This window comes from Rhea pennata, chromosome 2 (genome assembly GCF_028389875.1).
Source record: "Rhea pennata isolate bPtePen1 chromosome 2, bPtePen1.pri, whole genome shotgun sequence".
NCBI classification, from domain to species: domain Eukaryota; kingdom Metazoa; phylum Chordata; class Aves; order Rheiformes; family Rheidae; genus Rhea; species Rhea pennata.
The window spans coordinates 72,632,592-72,657,330 of record NC_084664.1 but is presented as its reverse complement, the minus strand read 5'-3'; the positions used below and the strand labels follow the sequence as shown (position 1 = coordinate 72,657,330).

The following is a 24,739-nucleotide window of genomic DNA, read 5'->3' as shown; positions in this document are numbered from 1 at the left end:
GCTTTCATTTAGATCCATCCTCTGTGTGGAAGCATTGTCTTCAAGAGATGGTCTCTAATCCTAGTACAATTACATCAGCGCTTGACTAACTGCACTTGATGGAGAAATTATCTTCTCATCTCATTTATATACTATATAATTATTCTATTTTCTCATGATTCACACCTGTGCATGTGGGTAGTGAATCAGACTGTGGATGAAGCTTTATGTTTTTGCTCAAGAATGTTCCTTCATTTCTAAATTAATTTCCCCATCTAGATGTGATATTCTTGTTTTCTAACTCATGTACAGGTTACATGAGTTGTAAACTTCAAAATATAGACCCAAATTCATATTTTTCAAATCTCACAATCTTCATATCCCTATATCATGCCATATCAAGGGGCTATCTATGAAATAATACAAGTCTTGATGCAGTCTATATCAAGCTTTACATCTATCAAATGAGTAACCCTAAAAACAGATCAACAGACAGTTTAAACTTACTGATATGTGGTTTTGACATAATCACTTTAGTTAGCAATAAAAACTAGTTATCCTAATTATCCTCAAACCACTAGTTAAAAATTAGTAGCTTTATTTGGCTTTTTATCTACACAGCAATTGGATAGATTTACATGTGGTTTGGAAGCAAGAGAGTAAAAATTTAGGGTGATGAAAAGTGGAACTATAATTTCAAAGTTGCATATACTGTGCAAGCAGTATAATTACAGTACATATTATTCTGGAAGCATCAAAATGCTCAGAAGTCTTTAACTGAACTAACTTTTTGTCTGTCATTTTATATGAGCTTTATATGAGCTTTATTCCATTCTGGAAAAGGAACACAAAGTAAATCCCAACATAACCAAGTTATAAACAGCTAGCCTGTCTGATTCATGGAACATTCAAGCCAGTCATGTTAAGTTCATAGAACATTAAGTCTCATTATATGATAACCAATGCTTTGATTTTCTCAGAAGTTAAATGTGAGAAATATGTTGCACTATTCATTAAACATACCAAATGTGTTTTTCAAAAGCATTTATCACCTTTATCCAGAATGATACCATTATTTTTCTCATGTGATATTAATTTAATTTCTGACCTTTTTTTAACTTTTGTCAAAGTATTTTAGCTGCAGAAATGCATCTCAACACTCTCCAGATGCCATTTAGTATGTCGTTTAGGCTATAGACGAGTTGCACCGTGTATTTCTATCATTGATCACATATGGGGAACCATTAAAATACACAAAAATGTTTTAAATGATTAATCACATTTAAGTACAGTGTCCATATAATGCATATAGATTGGGGGTGAGGGAGAAGGAGTTATTTTCAAAAATAACTTTATTTCTGATCAAAATAATGGAAGAAATGTCTTTTGTTACACCTAACTTTGAATCCATTCTTATATGTTTGTGCAAATTAATTGCAAACTGATAAGACTTCAGTTCAACAGGTGAGCAATTAAGACATAACAAAAGAAGGTTTTCTAGATTCAGAATGTCATTTGCAAGTTCTAATCGCCTTTACAAGCTTTGGAAAAAATCATTCTGAATGCTTTACTTATCTTCCAGGAACCATAATTATGTCAGAAGAATTGCAAGATGCTTTAGATAATGTGTATGATGCTCAAATTCCAAAACTATGGTTCAGGATTTCATGGGAGTCTGCTACTTTAGGATTTTGGTTTACCGAGCTTCTTGAAAGGAACCAACAGTTCAGCAGTTGGTTGCTGGATGGCCAACCAAATCAGTTCTGGATGACAGGATTCTTTAATCCACAGGTAAGACTGACAGATTGATCTTTATGCACTGTGAGTCCTACATTATAGCTACATGACACCTTGCAGGAACTTCAAGCTAACTCAACTATGATTATACTAAGTGTAATCCAAATACAATTTTTAGCATAAGCCTATGATAAATTTACTTCAAAACCTGAAAAGAGATTTTTACTATACCAAAATACTATTACTGAAATAGTGGAATGCATCTTCTAGTTATGATTATGTCATGGAAGTGGATTGAATACATATTTGCACATTTCAATTTCTTTCTCCTTTTTTCCCCTCCTCCATTACAATGATCTGTTTTTCATTCCTTTGTGAAAACTTTTGAGTAAAATACAAGCTTGAAAACTTTGACATAGGAAGAAGGGATTTGGACTTAAGTCTCAGTCTTTGCAAATAAGTTCTTTGAAATGAAAGGTTATTTATTCCACCATAGAATTGTGTCCAACTTGATTTGCAGGGAGATACAAAAAAATACAGCCTCTAGTCTGCACCATCTGAAATAAAAGGTTGACACAAAATGAAACACAAAAAATGGAACAGCTGAGAACAGAGTTGAAAGAAGTATATGTTCCTAGATGATACATAGTTGCTATGTGCAGCTGTCCACATTCCTTAAGGCTTTTTATGATTCACAGACATTTACAGGAATGGTGAGTTCTGGAAGTGAGTCATTCTGAGAGTATCCAGCCAAGAGGTTTCTGTGATGCCTTAGCAAGAGTGCTATTTTAAAGATGTGTTTTGTTCTCAATACTTGTTAGCAATGCAAATGTTAGCTGAAACAGCTGGCTAGGAGAGAAAAAGCGACAGTGGCAAATATTCTCTAGGACTACTGGTGAGCAATATCCATTTATTTTGACTGAATCAGTAGTCTACTCATACAACTTTGTAGTTTTGAAGCAGGCTCATAGTGGATCATAGAATCATAAACCTGGATAGTGGTTTGCCAAGCAAAAGTAGTAGTTTTAATAAAATGATTATGCTTCCATGCTTGATTTGTCAACAACATATTCATGTGGCCATCTAAAGTATTCCTAAGGAATTGTTGCAATAATCAAGCTAGATATAACCCTAGCAGGCTTTGGGTTTTGTTAGTGTTTGCTTTTGCACTACAAATAAGCAACAGCTGACAGTTTCGGGCCATTTTAATTGGCTTTGCTTGTTCTTTAGGGTTGTGTAGGTTCTGAAATTCAGACAGCCCGTATTCGGTATCTTACTTTTTTTTTTTTTTTTTTTTTTTTTTTTGATCCACACATCTGAATTCTTCATAGAAGCTGCCAAATAATCAAAGTAAAATGTCACCAAACAAGTTGTGACTTAATAGACCACAGAAAGACTATAGCATTGAGAGAACGAGGCACTCCAGCAATAAAAGAAAATATAGAGAGCCTAACTCTGCTTTCTGTGGTACTGGCTCTACACTGGGATAAATTCAGTGATTTCACAGAAATTAATCTTTATTTATAGCGGTACAAATGAGATCAGGCTCAGGCTTATATGTAGAATAAACCTGATTCCCATTATGCCAAGATAACAGGGGTGAGAAAACAAGAAGTGCTTTGAATTTTCTCTCCTGCAAGTTAATCTAATGTTACTGGATTTTGTTCTCAAAAAGTCAAAACTATTCATACCTCACTTCTACCTCCCAGTGTCCTTATTGTGGCAATACTATTTTATTGTTTCATTTTTTGCATCTCTGCATCTACTTGCTGTCACTTGGCCTACAGGTAGATTTGAAGCCCTGTGAGGCTTTCATGTAGTGCTTAGAATAATGAACCACCAGCCTATTCCTAAGAGCCTTAGACGCCACTTCCTATGTGCTTAGCTAAGCACTTCCTGAGCACTTTCTAGATGCTTAGCTTCCTAAAAGGGTGAAGAAGAGAATGCATTTGTGGAAGCAGTAGACTAGACTGATTTGCATTTCTTGTCATTGTAAGGCAAGTAAAGAAGAAACAATTTTCTTAGATTTTTGAAATCTCTAAATAAATAAATAAATAAACAAAAGTAAAGACTACCAGAAATTGAAGTGACTTTCTTGGCAACTGGTCAGTTATGTCCTCCATGGTGGGATTCTGGGGAAAACCAGACTCTCACCCTTGCAGCAGCACATCAAGCCACTTGATTTTTTTCCTGCTATTTATTGTGCCATTCACTTTATCTGGGATACCCAGCTGTGCCTTTATCTCATAGCTGTAGTCTTTTAACACTGTCTAGGATTCATTAGAACGAGCAGATGAGGCTTACAAGTCCCATTGCAGACAGTGAATAGGTCCTGCCAGCTCTATAATAATAGTCTGTTGTCTAAATCTTGTTCCTGAGGACAATGAACAGCTCTGAGCTTAATTTATTTCAGGGTTTGCACAATACTTTTGAATGGACACAGTCCTTACTCTGTAATGACTTACAGTCATTACTCTGTCCTGTCCTCTTCAGGCTCTTCTTTTCTTTAATATTTTAGTTTATCTGGGGTCTGGTAACCCTCTGGGGCTTTGTGGGAGCAAACACTTTTTGTATTTTAAACTTCTGATACAAGCATGTTTCTACAAATTAGAATGCCACAAATAACCACATGGATTCTCTTTCATTTAATGACATTTCTGATAAAAGAACTTGACCTTTAATCCTGTCTCCCTTAGCTAGAGTTCTCAACTACTTTCAATGCAATTATAATTATCTTTACTATCACAAAACCTCTTTAAAATACTTGTCCTTGTGTCTCTGGGATTAAATTAGTAAGAAGCAACCAATGTCAATTAACTGAACCATCTGGTCTCCTGTACATCATCTCATATTATAATTTGAAAAATATATAGTAGCTATTTAGCACTTACAATCCCGGCAGGCAGAAGCTGACCCTCACAATCAGTTAGACTAAAGTGCTGATGTTTTAGCATGTGACTATTTTATATTTGGCAGTGAACCGTGTGTAGCTCAGCACAGCCTCCTATGCTGTGAATATTGAAGAGAAACAAAAAAGCCTGTTCATTCCACAGGCTCCAGAACTTTACATTCCCTTGTTGCTCCTGATTACTTCCAAGGTACACTCTTGGATCTCTAATCTCCTTTGTGTTTTCCCCATGTGGAAGATGTGTATTCCCTGTCACCAGATACTCTTATTCTCTGTTCTGAAATCTGTCCTGTAACTTCTTCCTTTCTGATTCTCCTTCCCAGTAAGTTCCTCCTGCTCATGCATCTTCAAGTTTTGTGTTTTATTCATTCGTGTCATGGCTAAGCAAACAGGTATAAAGCAAAATAGGGTGTGCATCCACAACACATCCAGTGGAATTGAAAAGTCTATCCTCCTGTCTCTTATGGCTAAAGTACTTCTCATACACTATAGCATGCATGCATGCATACAGTTATATGAGAGAAGCTAAACAGTGGCCTAGTTTGTCTTGTGATAGCTTGTAACCATATTCTGAGACTGTAACTCTTCAGAATAGAGAGTGGATTTTATTCTGTGTTGCTGAAGTGCTGTGAGCTTAACTTGCTGGTGTCTACAATTATACAAAAAAAACGTTATACAAGTACTACATTATTCTAGTATATTATAGCTTTACACTGAGTGGTAGCACCCTAAAGACAGGGGCATTTCAGTAGTTAATTATGATTACAGTTTGTACTTTGTGTTCTGTAAAATGCTTTGGGATTTGTTGGCTGAAAATTATTTTTACAATGTTGATATAAGAAAAGGTGAGCAAATGAAATACCAGCGTTATCTGTGGCTTAGCAACTACCTGTATTTAGAACTTTACAAACCACATTAATCTGGCAGTCTTGTAAAACTTATCTCCAGTTGGCTTGCTGTTGTAAAGTAGGTGTGTGAAGCAAGTTACACATCCAACTTCTGATATGCTAAAGTGCCACTTTTGGTGACTTCTGGCACCCACACACATATACCAAGTACATAAGAAGGTATGTTACTTGGACAGTACAGTAAAGCATTAGATTTACGCTACTGAATTTAGTTTTATAAGCCGATGAAATTCTGTGGGGTGAGGTTTTTATGCTGATGATATCACAATTATATAGGAAATAAAAGTTGGAAATTGATAAGTTCAAGCTGTTTTAAAACACTTCTATGATTACATATTGATCTCCTTAGGGTTTCCTAACTGCTATGAGGCAAGAGACAACTCGAATGAATATAGCAAAAGGGTGGGCACTTGACAGTGTTGTTTTACACAATGATGTGACCAAAATGATGAAAGAAGATGTAGTTGGACCTCCTCCTGCTGACATTGGTGGAGTTTATATATATGGCCTTTTCCTTGATGGAGCAGGCTGGGACCACAGAAACAGTAAGCTGATTGAATCGGCACCAAAGGTAAGGATCAAGTGAGCATCACCGACTGTAGTGCAATATGGTTATCAGGAAATAGTCTGAGTACCTGTTTGCCTTGGGGCGTTCACAAAATGTTCTAAAAGGCTGAAATGCTGACAGGGCTGGGAAGAGGGAAGGATGTGTGTCTGCCAGAACAGAACAAAAAGTTTCCGTAGGAAAAGGAATTTAGGATGTGCTGCACTAGAGCAGACTAGGTGGTGGGCTGCTTGGCTTCAGGAGCTCAAGAGGCATGGCTGTGTCAGGATAAAATAGTGCAGCCCACAGCCAGCCTGCTTTCAGCTGAGCAAGTGAGCCCCCTCACAGCTTCTAAAGCCTAGAACTAGATTTGATGGCAGCTGCTGCAGAGGTCAGTATTTGGATGACTAGAAATCCCTGGGGATTTTTTTTTTTTTTTTTTTTTTTTTTTTGAATAGCCAGAAGAATGTTAGTTTTAGACTTATGCAGTTATATTTTGCTTATGTGACTAACAGGTTTAAAACCTAGCTGTGGAGTACTGATTAAGTGCCATGGTCAGCACCCAGGCAAAGCTGCTATTCTGTGCTGCACTGTGCACTGTTAAACTTTTGCCAGGTGCTAACTGTCCTGAAATTGGGATTGAGGTAATTTCTCTGTGTAGGTTACACAATGACTGGTCACTAACTCATCTGAGAATCATCTGAATCTTGCCAACTGCAGCTTCTGCTAAGAGCTGTTCCCTGGTTTGTCAAAGGACACCTTCAAGTATGGGAGTTTAATCAAATGCTCTGGAGTGTTTGGCAAGCCTCTGTGTTGCTGTTGTGTTTGAATTCTTTCCCTTCCACCCCCACAACAACTGAATACTTTAGTTTAAAGGAGGACCTGAAGAGATCTTGTTTGGATAAAGACCCTGGAGACACCTGTTGGGTTTTTGAAGCTCTGCTGCCAACAGAGCAGATGTTATCAGAGAATCTTGCTGGAGGCAGCTTGGCCTTTGTAGCTCTAATCCTGCCATTCAGCAAAGAAGGAGAAGTGGGGAAAGAATGCAGAATTTTAACTGAAGAGGCAAAGGACAAGAAAAACGACAAAGGTCTCTCCCCCTCTCAGAACTTGACTGTGATTTTTCCATTCACCTTCATCTTTACAGAGTTCTCTTGCCTTCCCTTCTGTCCATGCTTCCTGACATCTTTCATCTTTCAGCTGCCACTAGCTTAAAGATATGTTGGGATCAATATAGAAGTGAGCATCGTGTTGGTGTTTTTGCTAGGAGCAATCTCAGGATCTACTTGCAGCATGTTTGGAGTTTTGACACCCTATCCTGGTTCTCTAATGTTCAGCCCTTTGTCTCTTTTAATGTTCTCAGGTGCTGTTCGCAAGTCTTCCTGTAGTCCATGTGTATGCTATTAGCAGGACAGTGCTACCTGACCCAAAGAAACAACAAGCAAACATATATTCCTGCCCTGTGTACAAAAAGCCTCGAAGAACAGATCTGACATACATTTTTTCTTTGTACTTGAAAACAGTGAAGAATCCCGATCACTGGACTTTACGGGGGGTTGCACTGCTTTGCAATTCAAAATAGGGACCAACAATAGCTATTAAAAAAGAATCACCTAGGCAAATAGGCCTACACTTTCTAGAACTTTTGTTATTATTTTTGAAGTGGTGGGTAAGGAAATCAGCAAGTGACACGCAGAGGTTTTTTTAATTGTTTGCTCTTTTCACAACAGAAATACTAAATTTATTTGACCTGGGACTATCAGAGAAAAAACAGTTACAAGTGTAAAATTTAGCCACTGTTACAAGGCAAGTGAGATTTTTTTCAGTTAGTTGACTCATAATAGAATCACTTCAGAAAAAATGTGCTTATGATAATGATAACTTACCTAACATTCATGATGATTTGTTTGTCAATGCTATTTTTTCTTCCTAATATAAACCTTCTGCATGGTGTAATTCTTTTTAAATTCAACTTTATAGTTACAAATCTGTATCAGTTACAGATTTATCAATCATAAAATTACTAAAGCTCTGATGACAGTTAAGTTAAATGCATGGTAAAAGTTTATGTCTATCTGCATATATGCTAATGCATAGTGCCATTGATTTTGCATTTGTAAACTTGTGGAATGATTTTACAAATGAATACTACTGCTTCACTGAATAGTCTCTTGTTTATGCAGATCAGTTGGAAGAGACCTCTGGAGATCATCTAGTCCAAACCCCCTGCTCAAGCAGGGTCACCTAGAGCATGTTAGACAGGGTTGCATCCAGGCAGGCTTTGAATATATCCAGAGAAGGAGACTCCACAACCTCTCTGGGCAACCTGGTCCAGTGCTCTGTCACTTTCACAGTGACGAAATTCCTCCTCACATTCAGGCGGGAATTCCTGTGGTTCAATATCTGCCCATTGCCTCTTGTCCTGTCACATGGGACAACTGAAAAGAGTTTGTCCTCGTCCTCTTGACACCCTCCCTTCAGATACTTGTACACATTGATAAGATCCCCCCCCACCCCCGCAGTCTTCTCTTCACCAGGCTGAAGAGGCCCAGCTCTGGCAGCCATTCCTCATAGGGCAGATGCTCCAGCCCTCTGATCATCTTCGTAGCCCTGATCATAAGAACTGTATAAACAGGCAAGTTTACCTTTGAGCAGATGATGACCTTTGCAGATATTAACTCATTTCTAAATCTTCAGTCATTCATAAGGAAGATGTGCACACATCCAATTATTAGTGAGAAAAAAGAGTTGAAACTCCTCTGAGGGAGAGATAAGCAGATCTGAACATTGAATTGCCTCTATTGATATTAGTTCCATTTGCCTTGTTACCTGACTCTTACAGCCTCTGAACTCTTAAATGCTTTTTATTCTGCATATTTTGCATCAGTATTGGTGAGAAAAGCAGAAGAAACATACACCAGTTTGGGGATGTAGATTTACCTGGATGTGGTTGAAGTTATTCTTGTATGTTAACACCACCTAATAATTGAAGGGTGATTGCTACTTCTTGTTCATAATACAGAATATAATAACGCAGCTATTGACAGAAAAAATATTTGGCTTTTTTCACTAAGACAAACTCAAAGGAACAGCATTGCAATTGGATGTTGTGAAAGAAGGACTTTCAGTGCATGCTATGTTAATCCCTTTTTTTCTGCTTGTAAACACAATTTTTTTGTTCATTTAGACTGGCTCCTAAGAAAGTAGTTCAGCTTTTCCCATAACCAGTTATACTCTGCAATTAGCAGCTGCTGGGATCTTACTATGAGGAGGTTTGAAATTCACATTCCCTCCCACAACTGAGCATAAAGTGGCAGATTTGTTCTTAGAAGACAGAATAGGCTGTGCAAGGTCCCTTTCTGCCGTTGAGCAGAACTTGCTTCACAAACAGCTCAGGAGAGATCATCTTACCAAGAGGAACCACCTGTTCAGAAAGTATATGCTGAGACTTCAGGCAGTATAGCTGCACATCTACTGATTTCACTGAGAATTTTGTTTATGAGAAAGGTGCAGGATTGGGCTTTAGGATCGTTACTCCTTGAAATTATGAAAAAGATGAGAGAGACTTCAAGCAGGATAAGGCTATGCCATTGTATAGAAAATGAGGTTTTCCTTGTCTCTCACATGTATGGAGTAAGTTAACTGATCTCTTAGTATATGCAGGATTCAGCTCAGTAACACTGATAATAGTTGTTAAAATGAAGAGGATAAGAACTTACTATAATAACAGATCATTAAAAAATACTTATTTGATAGAGCCTGTATGTGATAGAGTCTTTATGTGGTGCTACATGTCAAACTCCATGAAAACTGCATGACTTCTTTTCTTTGTCAAGTAAAATGAGAAAATTAAATACTATTTAAAAAAATCTACACGCAATTACATTGTATCACTGTACAATGCTGCAGTATACAAATGCAAAGAAATAACTTATTTGAAAAGCTTCTAACGTATTCATAAAGGAAAGTAATTGTCAGATCTTTTTTACTTCAGTAGTGAATTCTAGTTTATTAGTTCAGGAAAACCTCAAATCTTGTGGAATGGAATATAGGCTATATTAAAAAAGAACCAGACAAATCTTTCACTGTTTCAACTAAGGTAAACTAAGAGCTGTAAAGAATGGGAAGAGTACACAAAGTTACCTGGCTTCCAGAAAGCATCTTCTATAAGTGGTAGTCTCTTCCCTCCCAACTATCCCATAAACAAACGCTTTTTCCTTTTTTGCTTGTAATTACAGTAGAGCAGAGATACACAATTTGCTGTTGAAAGAAATATTTTCCTCTCCTTCTCTCCTTCCCTTGCCCTGTCCTCTCCTTCCATTCAATAGAGTCACTCCTTCCAATCTGCCAACATCAGTTTATTTGGGAATGCCACAATTGCTAAAGCTGTTTCCGCTTCAAATGCCATGCAGACCACATGAAAGAATTGGCAGGCAGAGTATTTGAGATCAAACTAATTATATTTAAATTATAGATTAACAGTTAGCTGGGATTCATCAAATAATGTATACAGATAATCAAGTTATGCTTTGTTGTTAAATGAATCTGAGATATTAAATACAATTATACAGCTTTTGGCAATATTGTACAAGTTTCTTACAGGTAGTAATGCCTAACTTTGCCTTAGATAAGCGCTTTGAAGACAAGTCCATTTAAGAATGAAGAAAGCAATGCAGTCCTACTTCTCATGTCAACATAGTGGCTGTGTTTACAAACATATCTGATTTCAGGGCACCTGGGTCCTTGGTGTTGCAAATAAACATCATTCCTTATTCAAAAGGGTGTCTGTCTCATGATCCCTATGGCTGTGGCTAGTTGATAATAATGATGATGATGAAATAAAGAACTGGGTTATGGATTGGCCTTATGCTTCAACAACTTTGTAGAATAGAGTTTAATTGCAGCAAATCTCAGAAAAACACCAGAGAATGGAAAAACAGAACAGTTCTCATGTTGCCAGTTACATTCATGAACCCTTTTATCCACTGTATAGGGTAACAATTAATTGTTACAAAGATCTCAAGAAAATGAATCAAACTTCAGTTGCAATTTTATATTTTCCTCTCTCTACTCATCCACATTGCATATGTTCATCCTATTCACTTTTACTTCTTTATATCCCTGCCTTTTTCATGATCATGTTCTGGTCTTTCCAAAACATGAACATGATGCCTAATTCTCTTCTTCTGCTGCTATTCCATTTTAATTTGTCTTCTGCTTGTTTCATCTTATTTCCTAAGAGTGGAAAATGCATTGCTAAACTCCATCATTACTTCCTCTTTCAGAACTCTGGAAATAATCTTTATTCAGGTCAGGTACTTCTCTTTTGCACTGAGAAAAAACACTTTTCATCAAAAATCATCATTCTTAATACATTTTTTGACACCCTGGATAAAGTTCCTTCAAACTGCTGTGTCAGTGAGGACCCATGAAAGAAAAGATTTTTATAGTTGCATGGACACCTTTTGTAGTTCTTCCTTCTGCTAATATGAAGTAATACTTCGGTTACTGTTTGTTTCCTGTTTAGAGGGTTTGGTATAAGATAATGGAAAATGTTTTTATACTGTTGCACATAAAACTAAAGAGAATAATGAGTCTGTTAAGTGAATACTAAATCAATCTTAAAAATACAGTAGGTTTCCATCTTCCTTTGATGTGCCATTATAACTTCCAATTGGAATAATGATAACTGTTGGTACACATCCAGAGAAAGAGGTCCCTTTCTTAAATTTGTATGACTTCTTGTCATTTTGTCAGGAAGAGAACACTACAGACACACATATAAATGATAGAACAACACTCATACATATTTTCTGATATAACAAAAATTCACACATTTTTCTAAAATTAAGTGAATATGTACTATGTTCTCTCTTATTCAGTACCAGTAGCATGGTACATACGTTAATTGACTTCTTATGCTGATTGCTTTAAGTCTAGCAGGGGAACATTATCACCTCCTCCTCCTCCTTCTTTTCCTTCCTGTTTAAAACCGATTTCTGGGATTGCCTCTCCTTTTTCAGCTGGCTCAGAAGCACCTTTTGTTCCACTGCTCTTGTCTTTCTTTATCTTAGTAGTCACTTCTGTGTAAGAGATCTCTTCAATGAAAGGCTCTGCTGCTGCAGTCTCAGAAGCTGTGTGAGCACTGCCTTCCTGAATTCCCTCCTGACCTTCAGCTACTGTTCGTTCTTTTTTTTTTTTATGGATTTTGAATGTCTCCCTCATTGGGGCAGCTTGTGAAATGGTTTTCTTGAACTTTATCCCGGATTGCTTCAGTCTCTCTCCTGACTGCCTGATTCTCTCTCTCCTTTCAGGGGTCACTATTCTAGTTCGAAGCCTGTTTACTTTCTTTCCAAAATCTTGTCTTGTCTTTTGGATATTTTCCCTTGAAAATGCCTTTCTGATATCATCTATGCGCCTCATGCCTGGTTTCTTGAAATGAGTTGCTTTGCTTTCTTCAATATAATCTTCATCAGAAGACAGATCATCAGGTGGGAGGAAATCATCCTCTAGATTTTCACTTCTTGTCCTCTCTTTGATTACAGAGAGAGATGAAGGACACTCGGTTTCCTCCTGTGAAAAGATGGTGATTCAAGCATTTTGTTTGTTGTCTTAGACTTAATTAATACTGACAACTGAAGCACAACAGTGCAGCAAAGCAAAGTAGGCTTGTACTATCATATGTGATCTATACCGAATAGAAACAGCTGGAAGAAACCTTTGAAAATTTTTGTTAAAAAATCATACCTAAATAAAGATTTATTTTCAGTATATTTCTACCTGAAAATAATGAATACCCCAGTTCAATGTTTGCTGTCCCCAACAGTTTTCAGAGCAGGTATGTCTAGTGAATGTTGTTTTGAAGCTTATCTGCTATTCTGAGATTGGATCTAGATCTCATATTTCTTGTCAATAATAGTAAACATTATGTATGTAGGACAAAATAAGCTTTTATGCTTATATCAGCAGTACTCTACTAATGAGTGCCTTAGTGATACCTATGGCTTCTTCCTTTTACTGTCCTTAAGAGAATAGCACATTTTTGACTAACCTGAACTCAGACAAACATTTCTGTTGTTGCCTCAGATGGGACAGACCTTAACATATTAACTTATATTTGTTGGCTCAACAGGGGTCAAAGTCAGTAAAGGAATGAGATGTCATTCAGTAAACCTAATGCCATACAATTTACTCTTCACCTGAACTGGTGGCTGAGGTGAAGTTTACTTGTTCTGTTTTGAAACACATGCTTGGCCTAGGTGGCCTATATCAGTAGGCAGTATTATATATTTATAATAAAAAAAAGAAGAAGAAGAAGAAAGCTTGTGATAATGAAAGGATTCAATATTATGATCTATCTGAACAGAATCTCTTCAGAAATTCTCCTGGTCTGAAAACTGCTGTCTGTATAGACATTATAATTTCATGGTCAGAGTTAGTGAGCCAGCTCTTTCTTTGCTATTAGTTATTTCCATGCTCCTGCACATGCTCATCTGCCAAGAGGACCAGTTCTTCAGATGCAGATGAATACAATGAATAAAGCTTTTTATGAGTTGATTCCCATTAGTCAAAACTGCTTCAGCTGATTTCTGGAACCTGTCAGTGCTTGGGCTCTTAGTATTAATCACTTAATATAGAGAATAGGAGGGGTATTAGAAGTTGTGAAGGTATGAAGAATGTGTTGGTCATGCTGTATGTTTTATTGTGACTTGATTTACATACAGACATCTGTCATTTTTCATGATGACTCTTCAGTAGCAGGCCATGTTTAATTTTATTTTACAGAATAGTAGTAATATTTAAAAGAAAATGCATTAAGCCATTTGGCAGCTAAAGTCCACTTAAGAGTCTATCATCATGTTTTGGCTTCATTAAAAATCCTCTGGTAAAATAGTTATTAATACTTAAAAAAATAGAGGCAAATTAGTTGCATTGATTACAGCAGAATGTTATTCAACTCTTCTGTCAAAATCAGCAGGAACAAAACTACAATACTTTGTTAATAATCATCTTGAATAACACGTACAAATTAACATTAATTATATAAAGGCTTCTATCCTTTATTTTCTACAAATGAATCAAAACACAGCTGGATAGTAATTCTTCGAAGTTTGTAAATTACAGCCTGCTCCTTCACCTGTAAATTGTAACACAAATGTTTCCATAATAACTATTCTGAAATTTCAGTATATACAGAAATTAATACAATAAGGTGAATAACATGTGATGTATATATGAAGAATACTTTTAAGGTCTTCTAGATAATGCTCAGAAATTAGAACTGCAGGTCTTAAAGAGCATTTTTCATTCTGCTACAGATGCTGGGAATGATCTTTGCCAAATCTCTGATTTTCTCTTTTTCCTTGGTTTTTGCTCACATCTTGCAGAAACAAATACAATAAGGCTAAAAAATGGCTTAAAAGCTTGTCCCTTCTCTCAAGATTCCTGGATAGAAGATATTGCCAAAGTGGAAAATATTAGTGAACCTGGTTAGTACACCATAATAAAAATAAAATGATTAGTCTCAGAAGGAGACCTTCCGCATGCTTCCTTTCTGCCCTCTCTCCTTCCCCCAAACATTTTCTTCTTACCTGTAAATATCAGTAGGGTAGAGAGAAGATAGAAGCTCATCCTTCCTTAAGCCCAGGCAATACTTATTAGCTTAGGTGAGGAATTCATGGAGTTGAAGTGGTTACCAGCTTGTTTATAGTCTTACTAAAACCAAAGACAAACCACCTACTGATTTCAGTTGCACAGGACAAGACCCTACACCAGGTGACAGCATTCCTCTTAGCATGAAAGCAGATGGGACTGGAAATAGTAGCACTGGGCAGGCCTAGATGGTGGGAGCATTAAAAGGAGTTGAGTAATAGGTGGCACTGCTAGTAAACTTACTTAAAATTCTACATAAGCATTTTGCTCATAGCTGCCACCACCACCTCACTGGAGGGAAGGAAGAATCTCTTATTTGAAGAGTGATGAATTTTCACAAATGAGTTCTCACAAATGAATTACTTGTCAGAGTTCAAATAAAATGACGTCAGGAAATTGTGTCACAGTAAAAGATCATGCCAAACAAGTTTTTTCTTTTTTAAAAAAAAAAGATTCCTGAGGAAAGAGGATTTTGTGGTCGTACAGTCTGTATGTTGGTTACCACAATATATCTACTCTGTTTGCCCTGCCTACCTGCAAAAACAAAGGCAGGTACCTACAAGAACCAACACTGTAGAAATAAAGATGTGGAAGTTGAACAGTCCCCTACCCTTTCATCATTCCTCTTGGATGGAGCACCCTCCACAGGGTTCTCACACTATTCCTGTTATGCTATTATGGCCATGATCTCCTTAAAACTTAGTCCAGCAGACCAAACTCAAAATAGGCTCAAACCTTTCAAGGCAAAGCAATTTTTTTCTCCTCCTCCTCTATAAAAAAGTCAGTTGGTTTGGGGATTGCGTTTTTTTTTGTACAAAAGATGTAGCATACATGCTCACATTATCCAACGTCTTGTCTTACCACCGTTCAACCTCCACTAAATGCTTCTACAAACTTGAGAATGGAGCTGGAGATCTTGGACACAAATGAATTCACTCTCTGCTGAGGAACTGTGTTATGAATTCCTAATTTTTTTTTTCTGTTTGCCTGTTTATGCATAACAAATATGCTAGCAGATCTTGAAATTTTCTTAGAGAGCTGGACTGTATAGCATGTTTTCTCTAGGTGATAAGCTTCTGCAAAGAGGGTGAGGTTATTATGAAGGGGAAAGGGAGAGGGGCTGGGGAAGAAATAAACTAGGTGTTATGTTGCTGAAACTGGAAATATTTTGGAAGGAAGCATGTATATGGGAAGAAATGAGGCCCAGAAGGAGAAAGACCAGGTTATGTGGTACCAGGGGTACCAGGAAGGGATTAAAATGGTAAGGGAAAAATCTGGACACCAGATTCTGGGGTGAAAAAAAAAGAGATGGGTAATGTGTATGCTACACTCTTCCCTCCCCCCCTTTTTGGGGGGTACAAAACCAACACCACCTCCAAACCAACCATTTGTGTCACTTGTTTTCTGACTTTTTTTTGGAGGAGGACAAACAAAGATTGTTTTGCTTTAAAAGGTTTGAGTCTATTTTGAGTTCAGATGCACAAGAAGAGAAATAAAGAGGACACAAAGCCCTAAGGGATTTGGTTTAGCCACTGCTTAAGAAACAACAAACAAAACTAGAGGTAGAACATCCTAACTGAACATTCATACCATTCAGGAGTGCTTGGTACTGCTCTTGGCAAGGTAAGTATGCTAAGAACACATTTTAAAAACAAACTTTGGCTTTTCCTAATTTTTTTAGTATTAAGCCTTTAAAATATGCCTAGCCAAGTTTTTAAGGGCCTGACTGAAAAATACAAGGTAAATTCATAACTAAATGTCAATTTTGAGGAGGAAGACCACCACTGCATTGATTTGAACTAAGGGCTGTACGGACAATGAATATTCAAACTCAATTGTTTCTAACACTAGGACCGTTTTCCCAAGAAAATGAGCCTGCATCATTTGGATTTGCTCCCTCTGCTCCCATTTCAATTTAATTCACGATTATAAATTTTTCAGAGGGCTGTAGTCTGTTTGCTTCACATGGGCCTTTTTCAATGCAGGCTTTTCATTGGCTGCCAAGATTCTGGCTGTTCAGCATCCACCTGTGAAGGTACTGACAGGATTATGGGCACTATTGTCATTTTCCTGAGCTCAAGGATTGAACAACAATAGAATTATTCTCATGACAAGGTGTTTATAGAAGGAGGCTAGTTCACCTGATCCTTAAACTGAACAGAGCACAAGATGTAGCCTGGTTTTCAACTCACAAAAACATTAAAAATAATAGATAAATAATTTTAAATGTGAGAATATCCATAATAAACATTGTGAGAATCTTGAGGTGTCAATGCTCAGGTAATCGAAAACTGCAGGGGAAAAAAATACTGTAAAAATATGTGATAACTGTACCTTCACAGTCATTCTCTTCTCATATCTGGGCAGGGAAAGAAGGGAAATGGTGGAGCAAATTGTTCAGAGATGTCTCAGGTACTTTGTTATAGTTGTTTCCTCACAAAGATAAGGTTGGTTTTAGTAGAATCATAGAATCATAGAGTCATAGAATCATAGAATCAGTAAGGTTGGAAAGGACCTCTGGAGATCATCTAGTCCAACCTCCCTGCTCAGCAGGATCACCTAGAGCATGTTAGACAGGGTTGCATCCAGGCAGGCTTTGAATATATCCAGAGAAGGACACTCGACAACCTCCCTGGGCAACCTGGTCTGGTGCACCATCACTCTCACAGTGGAGAAATTCCCCCTCACGTTCAGACAGAATTTCCGGTGCTTCAATTTCTGCCCATTGCCTCTTGTCCTGTCACATGGGACAACTGAAAAGAGTTTGTCCTCATCCCCTTGACACCCTCCCTTCAGATACTTGTACACATTGATAAGATCCTCCCTCAGTCTTCTCTTCACCAGGCTGAAGAGGCCCAGCTCTGGCAGCCATTCCTCACAGGGCAGATGCTCCAGCCCTCCGATCATCTTCATAGCCCTACGCTGGACTCTCTCCAGAAGCTCCATGGCAGCTCAGAACTGGACACCGTACTCGAGATGAGGCCTCACCAAGGCTGAGTAGAGGGGCAGGATCACCTCCCTTGACCTGCTGGCAACACTCTTCCTAATGCACCCAAGGATAGCATTGGCCTTCCTGGACACAAGGGCACATTGCTGGCTCATGGTCAACTTGTTGTCCACCAGCATTCGCAGGTCCTTCTCTGCAGAGCTGCTTTCCAGAAGGTCAGCCCCCAGCTTGTATTCGTGCCCAGGGTTATTTCTCCCTAGGTGCAGGACTCTGCACGTGCCCTTGTTGAACCTCATGAGGTTCCTCTCCACCCAGCTCTCCAGCCTGTCCAGGTCTGTCTCTCTGAAGGGCAGCACAGCCCTCAGGTGTATCAGCCACTCCTCCCAGCTTGTTATCATCAGCAAACTTGCTGAGGAGGCACTCTGTCCCTTCATTCAGGTCATTGATGAAAACGTTGAACAGGATGGGACCCAGTACTGAGCCCTGGGGGACGCCACAAGTCATAGGCCTCTAACTAGACTCCGCACCACTGATCACGACCCTCTGCCTTTCAGCCAGTTCTCAATCCACCTCACTGCCCACTCCTCTAACCCACACTTCCTGAGCTTGTCTAGGAGGATGTTATGGGAGACAGTGTCAAAAGCCTTGCTGAAGTCAGGGTACACAACGTCCACTGCTCTCCCCTCATCTACCCAGCCAGTCATTCCATCACAGAAGGCTATCAGATTGGTTAAGCAGGATTCCCCCTTGGTGACTTGGTAAATGCATGCTGACTCCTCCTGATCACCTTCTTGTCCTCCACATGCTCAAAGATGACATCCAGAATGAGCTGTTCCATCACCTTTCCAGGGATGGAGGTGAGGCTGACTGGCCTATAGTTGCCTGGGTCCTCCTTCTTGCCCCTTTTTGAAGACTGGAGTGACACTGGCTTTCCTAATGCTACTTCCATTTCTGAAATGTGCTACCTAAGTGGTACTGTACAGAATAGGATGCAGGTCATTCTTGTCTGGCAAGAACAGCAGAGAGTTCTCCTGCTGAAGGTAATGTTAGAGAAAGTATGCATCATGAAAGCCACCTTTTGTAAGATACACAAATACTACAAGAAATACTACACATAGCAACAGTCATTCTTTATAGTGTGTAACTCCATTTCCACAATATTCTACATTTTAAAAAGAGTGATAACACAGGTCTTGCTAGGAGAAAAACTGACATCACGTTATGAATGCTTTCTTAAGAACAAACATTTTCAAAGTACTGACTACTGGAAGCATAATGGAAAAGAGACTACAATGAAATGGCTAATAACCAGGGGAGTCAGAAATAATTATTTCCTTTAGCTGGAAAATGATTTACAAGGAAAAAGCACCTGTTTTCCATTCTACCATGATGGTGCAGCTTGCAAAAATTGTAATAATGGACCAAATTCTACCTGTACTTTCTCCTGAACACCCATAACAAATCATTCAGAAAAGCTAGGAGGAGAATTTGTCCACGTATGTTACTAACATAACATTAAAGAGGTAACGTTTTTACCTTCACCTTTTACTCTTTTTTTAAGCTGTTTCTTCCCAGTACCAGCAAATGAAGTAGTTAAGAAAGCTAAATTATGCCAAAGAACTTGTCAGCTGTATACATTGGCAAATATTCTCAGTGAAAAAACAAAGATCTATTCATGCAAGTAATGATATCTATGTATAAATAGTTGCAAGATTAGAGTCAAAGACTAGACAGTGAGGGCACACTGAAGGCTGGGGGCTCAGAAGGGCTGATAATTTCAAGAATGCCTAATGATGAATAGGACTAATTTGAATGAAGCCTTGGGGACTCACTGGTTTGAAGGGGAAATTATGATTCCAGAAACATATTAAACATTCATTTTCTATTGACTTCTTGGAGAAGTAGGAAGCAAATGCAGGATCAGATCATTAGACAAATGAGTTTTACAGCACTAGCATGTGAAAAATCCCATGATTCCATGATAGCCACACAGAAAACTGTCTAGTTGTATGGATGTAGGCAAGATAATGTCATTTTATGAAACTTCTCTTCAAATACAAACATGCAAGTACAACATGCATAAGGACTATTGTTTTGGTGAAGGCTTGTGGATCTGAGCTTTAGTTTGTATGTTTACCACTGCAGATTGAGATAATGAAAAAAGCCTGTCAGCATTACAAAGAGCATGGGTAATGCTGCAAGTAAAATAAACCATACATTTTAAAATTAGTATTAAAAGAAAGTCTGTTTTCCAGGGAACCTACAAACAGTTTTGCTGTTTGGACTTCTACCTAATATGGTGAAAAAAGTAACAGAGATGAATGTCAGGCATGGTTTGTATGACAAGATTTACAGTGCCTGCCTCCCTCGTATTACCTTTCAGAGAGGCAACAAATAGTCCTTGCTGATCTGCAGTTAATCTTACACTACTGGCTGAGAAACCTACCAACACTAATAATAGACTGTGTGTACTACCATCAGTAGCTCTATGCTGAAAGACACTAAGAAGCAGAAATCAATGTTAAAGAAAGTATAAAACAGCTCCCATGTTGGACAGACTGTATCATTTCATTCATTAATGCACATTTACCAGCAGCTGTCAAGGATGTGACAAAATTAAATTGTTACAATAAACTAGATTCATGGTTACCTGATAGATTACAACTCGAAATTTGTTTTTTCTCAGCATTTCCTCTTGTTTTGCTTCAATCTTCCGTACATTCACACTCTGCCTTTCCACACGTGCCCTTACTTCTTTAACAGTGGAACTAACTTTGCGAGTTTTCTCAAGCAATTTGTTAACTGTATAACCTGTATTGCCATGAGCTTGGGCAAGCTTTAAAATATCAATCTGTATGGTCTTGATTGCATTTTCCATCTCTCTGTGTCGCTCCTCTATTCTTTTCTGGCTTGCCTGCACACTGTCCACAATGTTGGCCACTTTATCCAGGACTGTCACAATTGTATAAGCTGCATCTTGTTCTTCTTCATTCTCTGTGACACTTGACAGACGATTTTGGTGGATTTTGTCAGCCTCCAATGTAATTTCATGGTGATCCATTTTGCGTCCTTTCAGTCAGGTCTTCAGAAGCTGAAATGTTCCCCACAACAGCCGTTCAAATCCTATCAGAACAATTCTTGCACTTACTGCAAGAAGCCAGTGTGACAGCTGGCTTCAGTGGTGCTCAAAGTAGGGTGTGTAACTCCACTCCTGGAGGTTGGTCAAATATTTATGACTACAAAATATCCACACATGATTGTTCAGATACTTTTAGCAATATGAAATCTCTAAAATTAGGAAGCAGTGTCAGGAAAGGAACACATATTTAAAAAGGTCATGCTTCTGTACTGATGAAGTTATTAGTGTTAATCCAGGAAAGTTAAGTAACTTACCAATTAAGCAGGAAAGCAAATTGGCGTACTTTAAAAGATCTACTTCTATTTTCATGTTACTGAAGTGCTTTCCTCTGGGGGGAATTCAGATAGCACTCAGGAAAGTAAACATAGCTGTTTCTCAATCAAAATATTTTCGGGTCTTCAGACTGTTACAATTACCACATCAGGTGACTAACAAACAGAATAAAACAGAGGCCATACAGTGAAATCATTGTATTGTGACATGCTTTTCCAGTTCAAAATGTTGAAAGCATTTTTTATTGAACAAATTATTAAATCCTACATGCAGAACTTTGAAAGCCTAAACTACATGTTAAACATCTGAACACATCCTATTCACATTTTATCTCTGGATCTCTCAAACAACAACTAACTATTAATGTAGCTATGTCCAGTAGACTAATTGGATGAACATTTTTAGCTCTTGAAAATATACAAGAGCACTAGTAAAACACTATATAATCTGTATTCCCTTTAAAAAAGTTTAAGTATTAAAACAGTTTCAACAATGATAAAGTAGGCTTTATTCCAATTATTTGAATTCAGTTATTCAACACCAATTTTTACAATACCTAAAGACTACTAAGATCTACTTCTTTTGGACCTGTTCCATCTGTTCTACTAGGTAATTTCCCAAATTATGAAATTTATATTTTTCCTCTTTAAAAAATTGTTGAAATTATTTATGAAGATGGTAGTGCTTAGACCCAGCCCATACATTTTATAAATATGTTACAACTACGCACATCACACAGCTTCACAGTTCATGCGATAGGCAGTGTCTAAAAAAATCAGTAACTAACTTCCAAAAACATTTAAATATCTACGGTATTTAAACACAGTGTTTTCTAGTTTCTCATAAGAAAAGTAAACCGTAAACATTTTTACCTTTTGTTCATGCCTTGTTTGCTAGGTAATATTTTATTGTTTTGCTTTGTAATCTACAACCATTGGTGAAATAAGTCTGTGTTCCCCAAAATATTACATTCCTTGAATAAAGCACAAATCTATTATATAACCATGTGATACAGATACAGAAAATGAACTACTGTATTGAAAAACATAAAAGTAAAGTTACTAAAACAGTCCATAGCTGTTAGAGTTGATGCTTTCAGAATACAGATCAACATTGTTACACTAAAAATGTTCAAAAATAAGGCCTCTGAAATAAATATTTCCATTCTTTAAAAAAAAGATATAATAAAAATGTACACCACATGGTCATGTAGGTATAAAAATTACTAAGTTAAACCATTCTGGATGACGTATCTGAAGTAAAATGGCCTAGATTTTGCTTCTGACGACGTCCTCTGTTGTTTTTGGGGCATTTTCTGTTTTAAAAAAGGAGAAAGGGATGTTTTACATATGCCATATAAAATTTAAATGAACAATAGTAAATTGATTTTATTTTCTATACTCAACATAAGAAAGAGTATTTCAGCTGTGCTGACTAGGCAAATGTTCCTGCTGTTTGGTACCAGACTGACACCTGCATCACCTGTGGGAGTCAAGATCACCCTGAAGGAAGGGCTGCTTGGATTTGAGACTGAAAGCAGCAAGGTGCTAAGTACTTCAACCTTGATCCAGTAAAAACCACACTGCTTGAGTAAGTGCACTGGCTTTACTCTAAAATTCAGAGCATGGTATGATTGTTGCAGGATCAAGCCCAGGGACTAGAGTCTTTCATTCAGGCTTTGCAGTACATGACCTTCAGGTGCCTTGCTACTTACTGGCCCCTACAACACAGAGCCCACCTTGCAGACTTTCTGTGGGACACTCAAGCTTTCCCTTTCTTGGGGATGGTTACATGATTAAGAAAGGATTTATGAAAGCCAGCAATTCTGAGTGGAAACAGACTTACTCAGTACTTCAGACAGTGGGCAATGCAAGATGGAGCACTTCTGCTGGAAGGTACCAAGACAGCCTGCCTGACCACTGTATGGGAAGTTGCTGGGAGGATGAGAGAGGAGGCTGCCTGACCTGTCACATAAACATTTGGACCAGCAGGTTATTGGGTAAAAAAAGGGATGACCTTAATTCCATGAGCCGAACATGTCTTTTATATGTGCAGGCAGCGTTAGATTTGTTTGAGAATACCTGCTATACTGAATCTTACAAGAGAGATAGGGAAGGATGCCTACATTGTTCATTTTATATGGGTGTTGCTCAGCATCACTAAGCTTGGAAAGTTGTGCACTAATGTAGTAGCAGAAAGCTCTATGAGCCTTTAACTGTAACTTAAAAAGTGAAGAAAGCAAAGGAAGAATTGAGGTTAAAAAAAAAAAAGAGGTAAAGTGTGGCATAGATGCCAAAATGTAGGATGCAAATGCTTCATGCACCTATAAAACTTGACAGCAACAACCTAACAAGTCTCTAGTTTCAGTGGGATTGGAGGGAATCATATCTTCTATAAGATGTCATTAATGTTTGAATTTCTCCAGTAAAGGTCAAAAACATTAGCTGACCTTTTAGATATGCTGCAAGGCTGATCTGCTCTGCTAGGTGTATGGCTTGACGCTTCAGAGTGATCACTAGTTATTTGTGAATTTAACTGAATGTATGTTATATGACATAAATTGGCAATATGATGCTGCATAATCATTCTACTCAGCCATTATGTATTTTTGATTTGGATATTTCTAAATATATGTTGAAGTACATAAAACTTAATGAAGGTCAAATATTTAAGTACATACAAGACATATATACAAACAATGTGTAATTTTACACTGGTTCTGTATTTACCTACCTTGTTATGCACATGACAATTGCAACTATAATGGCAATCTGTACCGCTCCAATTATTGCTGCAATAAGGACGTGCGTAAGCTTTTGTCTACTTGGGACAACATAAAGAATGCTAAAGTCTGTCTTTTCACAGTGCTGTCCAGTATATCCTGATTCACACCTGAAAAGAAAAGGAGTATTTCATGGAATATGTATTTTGACAACAGTGTAGTCAGTTTTCAGATAAATAAAGAATCAAAGATGTGCAATAAAGAGCTCGGTAATCAACGAAAATGTGAAAGATCAAGACATAGATGAAAGGCCTGGAGAACATTCCAATGACAGCAGGATGGAAACACATTCCTCAGTGACACCACTGCTATTTCAGCAACTCAGAAGACACTACTTTCTGAAGTCTAAAATGAAACTTAGAGCACATAGTTAGAGCATAACTATACAAAAGAGTTCCTCTGAGATCCTGCCTGTTTTGTGAATGAGTGAAGCAGTGTGGATGGTAGCTGAGAAACAGCTAGTGGGAAGGCAGATGTGTCTACTGCCTGGATTTGAAAATGGCTTGGATGCCTATGGCAAGAGAAGAACCAGAGAGGATATTCTCCACTATCCTGGATAAGATATTAGTGACCCTCTCTGAAAGGCAACCTTCATGATAAAGGCCCTGATTTTGCACAAGCACATGGGGCAATTTTTAGGAAGAACAAAGAAACTAGATGATACAAGTAGACAGACTAAATGAAACAATAAAATGTGGCAGGAGGCAGAACAGAAGCAGCTGCTCTAATTATTATCTTGCCTGAGCAAACCAGCAGTTATCTCAATGGGAAACTCAACAGAGGCTCTTCCTGATCAGTGATATACATTTTCAGTGAACACAAGATGTGACAGTGATGAAGGTGGCAATGAAAACACGCTGTGGAGCAATT

General features: G+C 37.9%; 3 protein-coding genes across 3 annotated transcripts in view; 1 reads left to right on the top strand and 2 right to left on the bottom strand.

The window, feature by feature from the left end:
* The window catches only part of LOC134136209 (dynein axonemal heavy chain 5-like), a 162,285-nt gene extending 154,627 nt beyond the window's left edge, over window positions 1-7,658 (top strand). The window contains exons 75-77 of the mRNA XM_062567962.1: window positions 1,562-1,770; window positions 5,882-6,103; window positions 7,440-7,658. Coding sequence (XP_062423946.1) covers window positions 1,562-1,770; window positions 5,882-6,103; window positions 7,440-7,658 — 650 coding nt within the window. The remainder of the gene's footprint in view (window positions 1-1,561; window positions 1,771-5,881; window positions 6,104-7,439) is intronic.
* Window positions 7,659-10,955: 3,297 nt separating this feature from the next.
* CAVIN4 (caveolae associated protein 4) lies at window positions 10,956-20,834 on the bottom strand. Its single transcript, XM_062567960.1, has 2 exons — window positions 20,326-20,834; window positions 10,956-12,649 (listed from the first exon to the last, which is right to left on the bottom strand). The coding sequence occupies exons 1-2, from the start codon at window positions 20,734-20,736 to the stop codon at window positions 11,993-11,995; spliced, it is 1,068 nt and encodes a 355-aa protein (XP_062423944.1). The 5' UTR covers window positions 20,737-20,834; the 3' UTR covers window positions 10,956-11,992.
* Window positions 20,835-22,317: 1,483 nt separating this feature from the next.
* TMEFF1 (transmembrane protein with EGF like and two follistatin like domains 1) overlaps window positions 22,318-24,739 on the bottom strand; it is a 110,616-nt gene continuing 108,194 nt past the window's right edge. The window contains exons 9-10 of the mRNA XM_062567959.1: window positions 23,821-23,979; window positions 22,318-22,402 (exon numbers count right to left, since the gene is read on the bottom strand). Of these exons, the coding sequence (XP_062423943.1) occupies window positions 22,318-22,402; window positions 23,821-23,979 (244 nt within the window). The remainder of the gene's footprint in view (window positions 22,403-23,820; window positions 23,980-24,739) is intronic.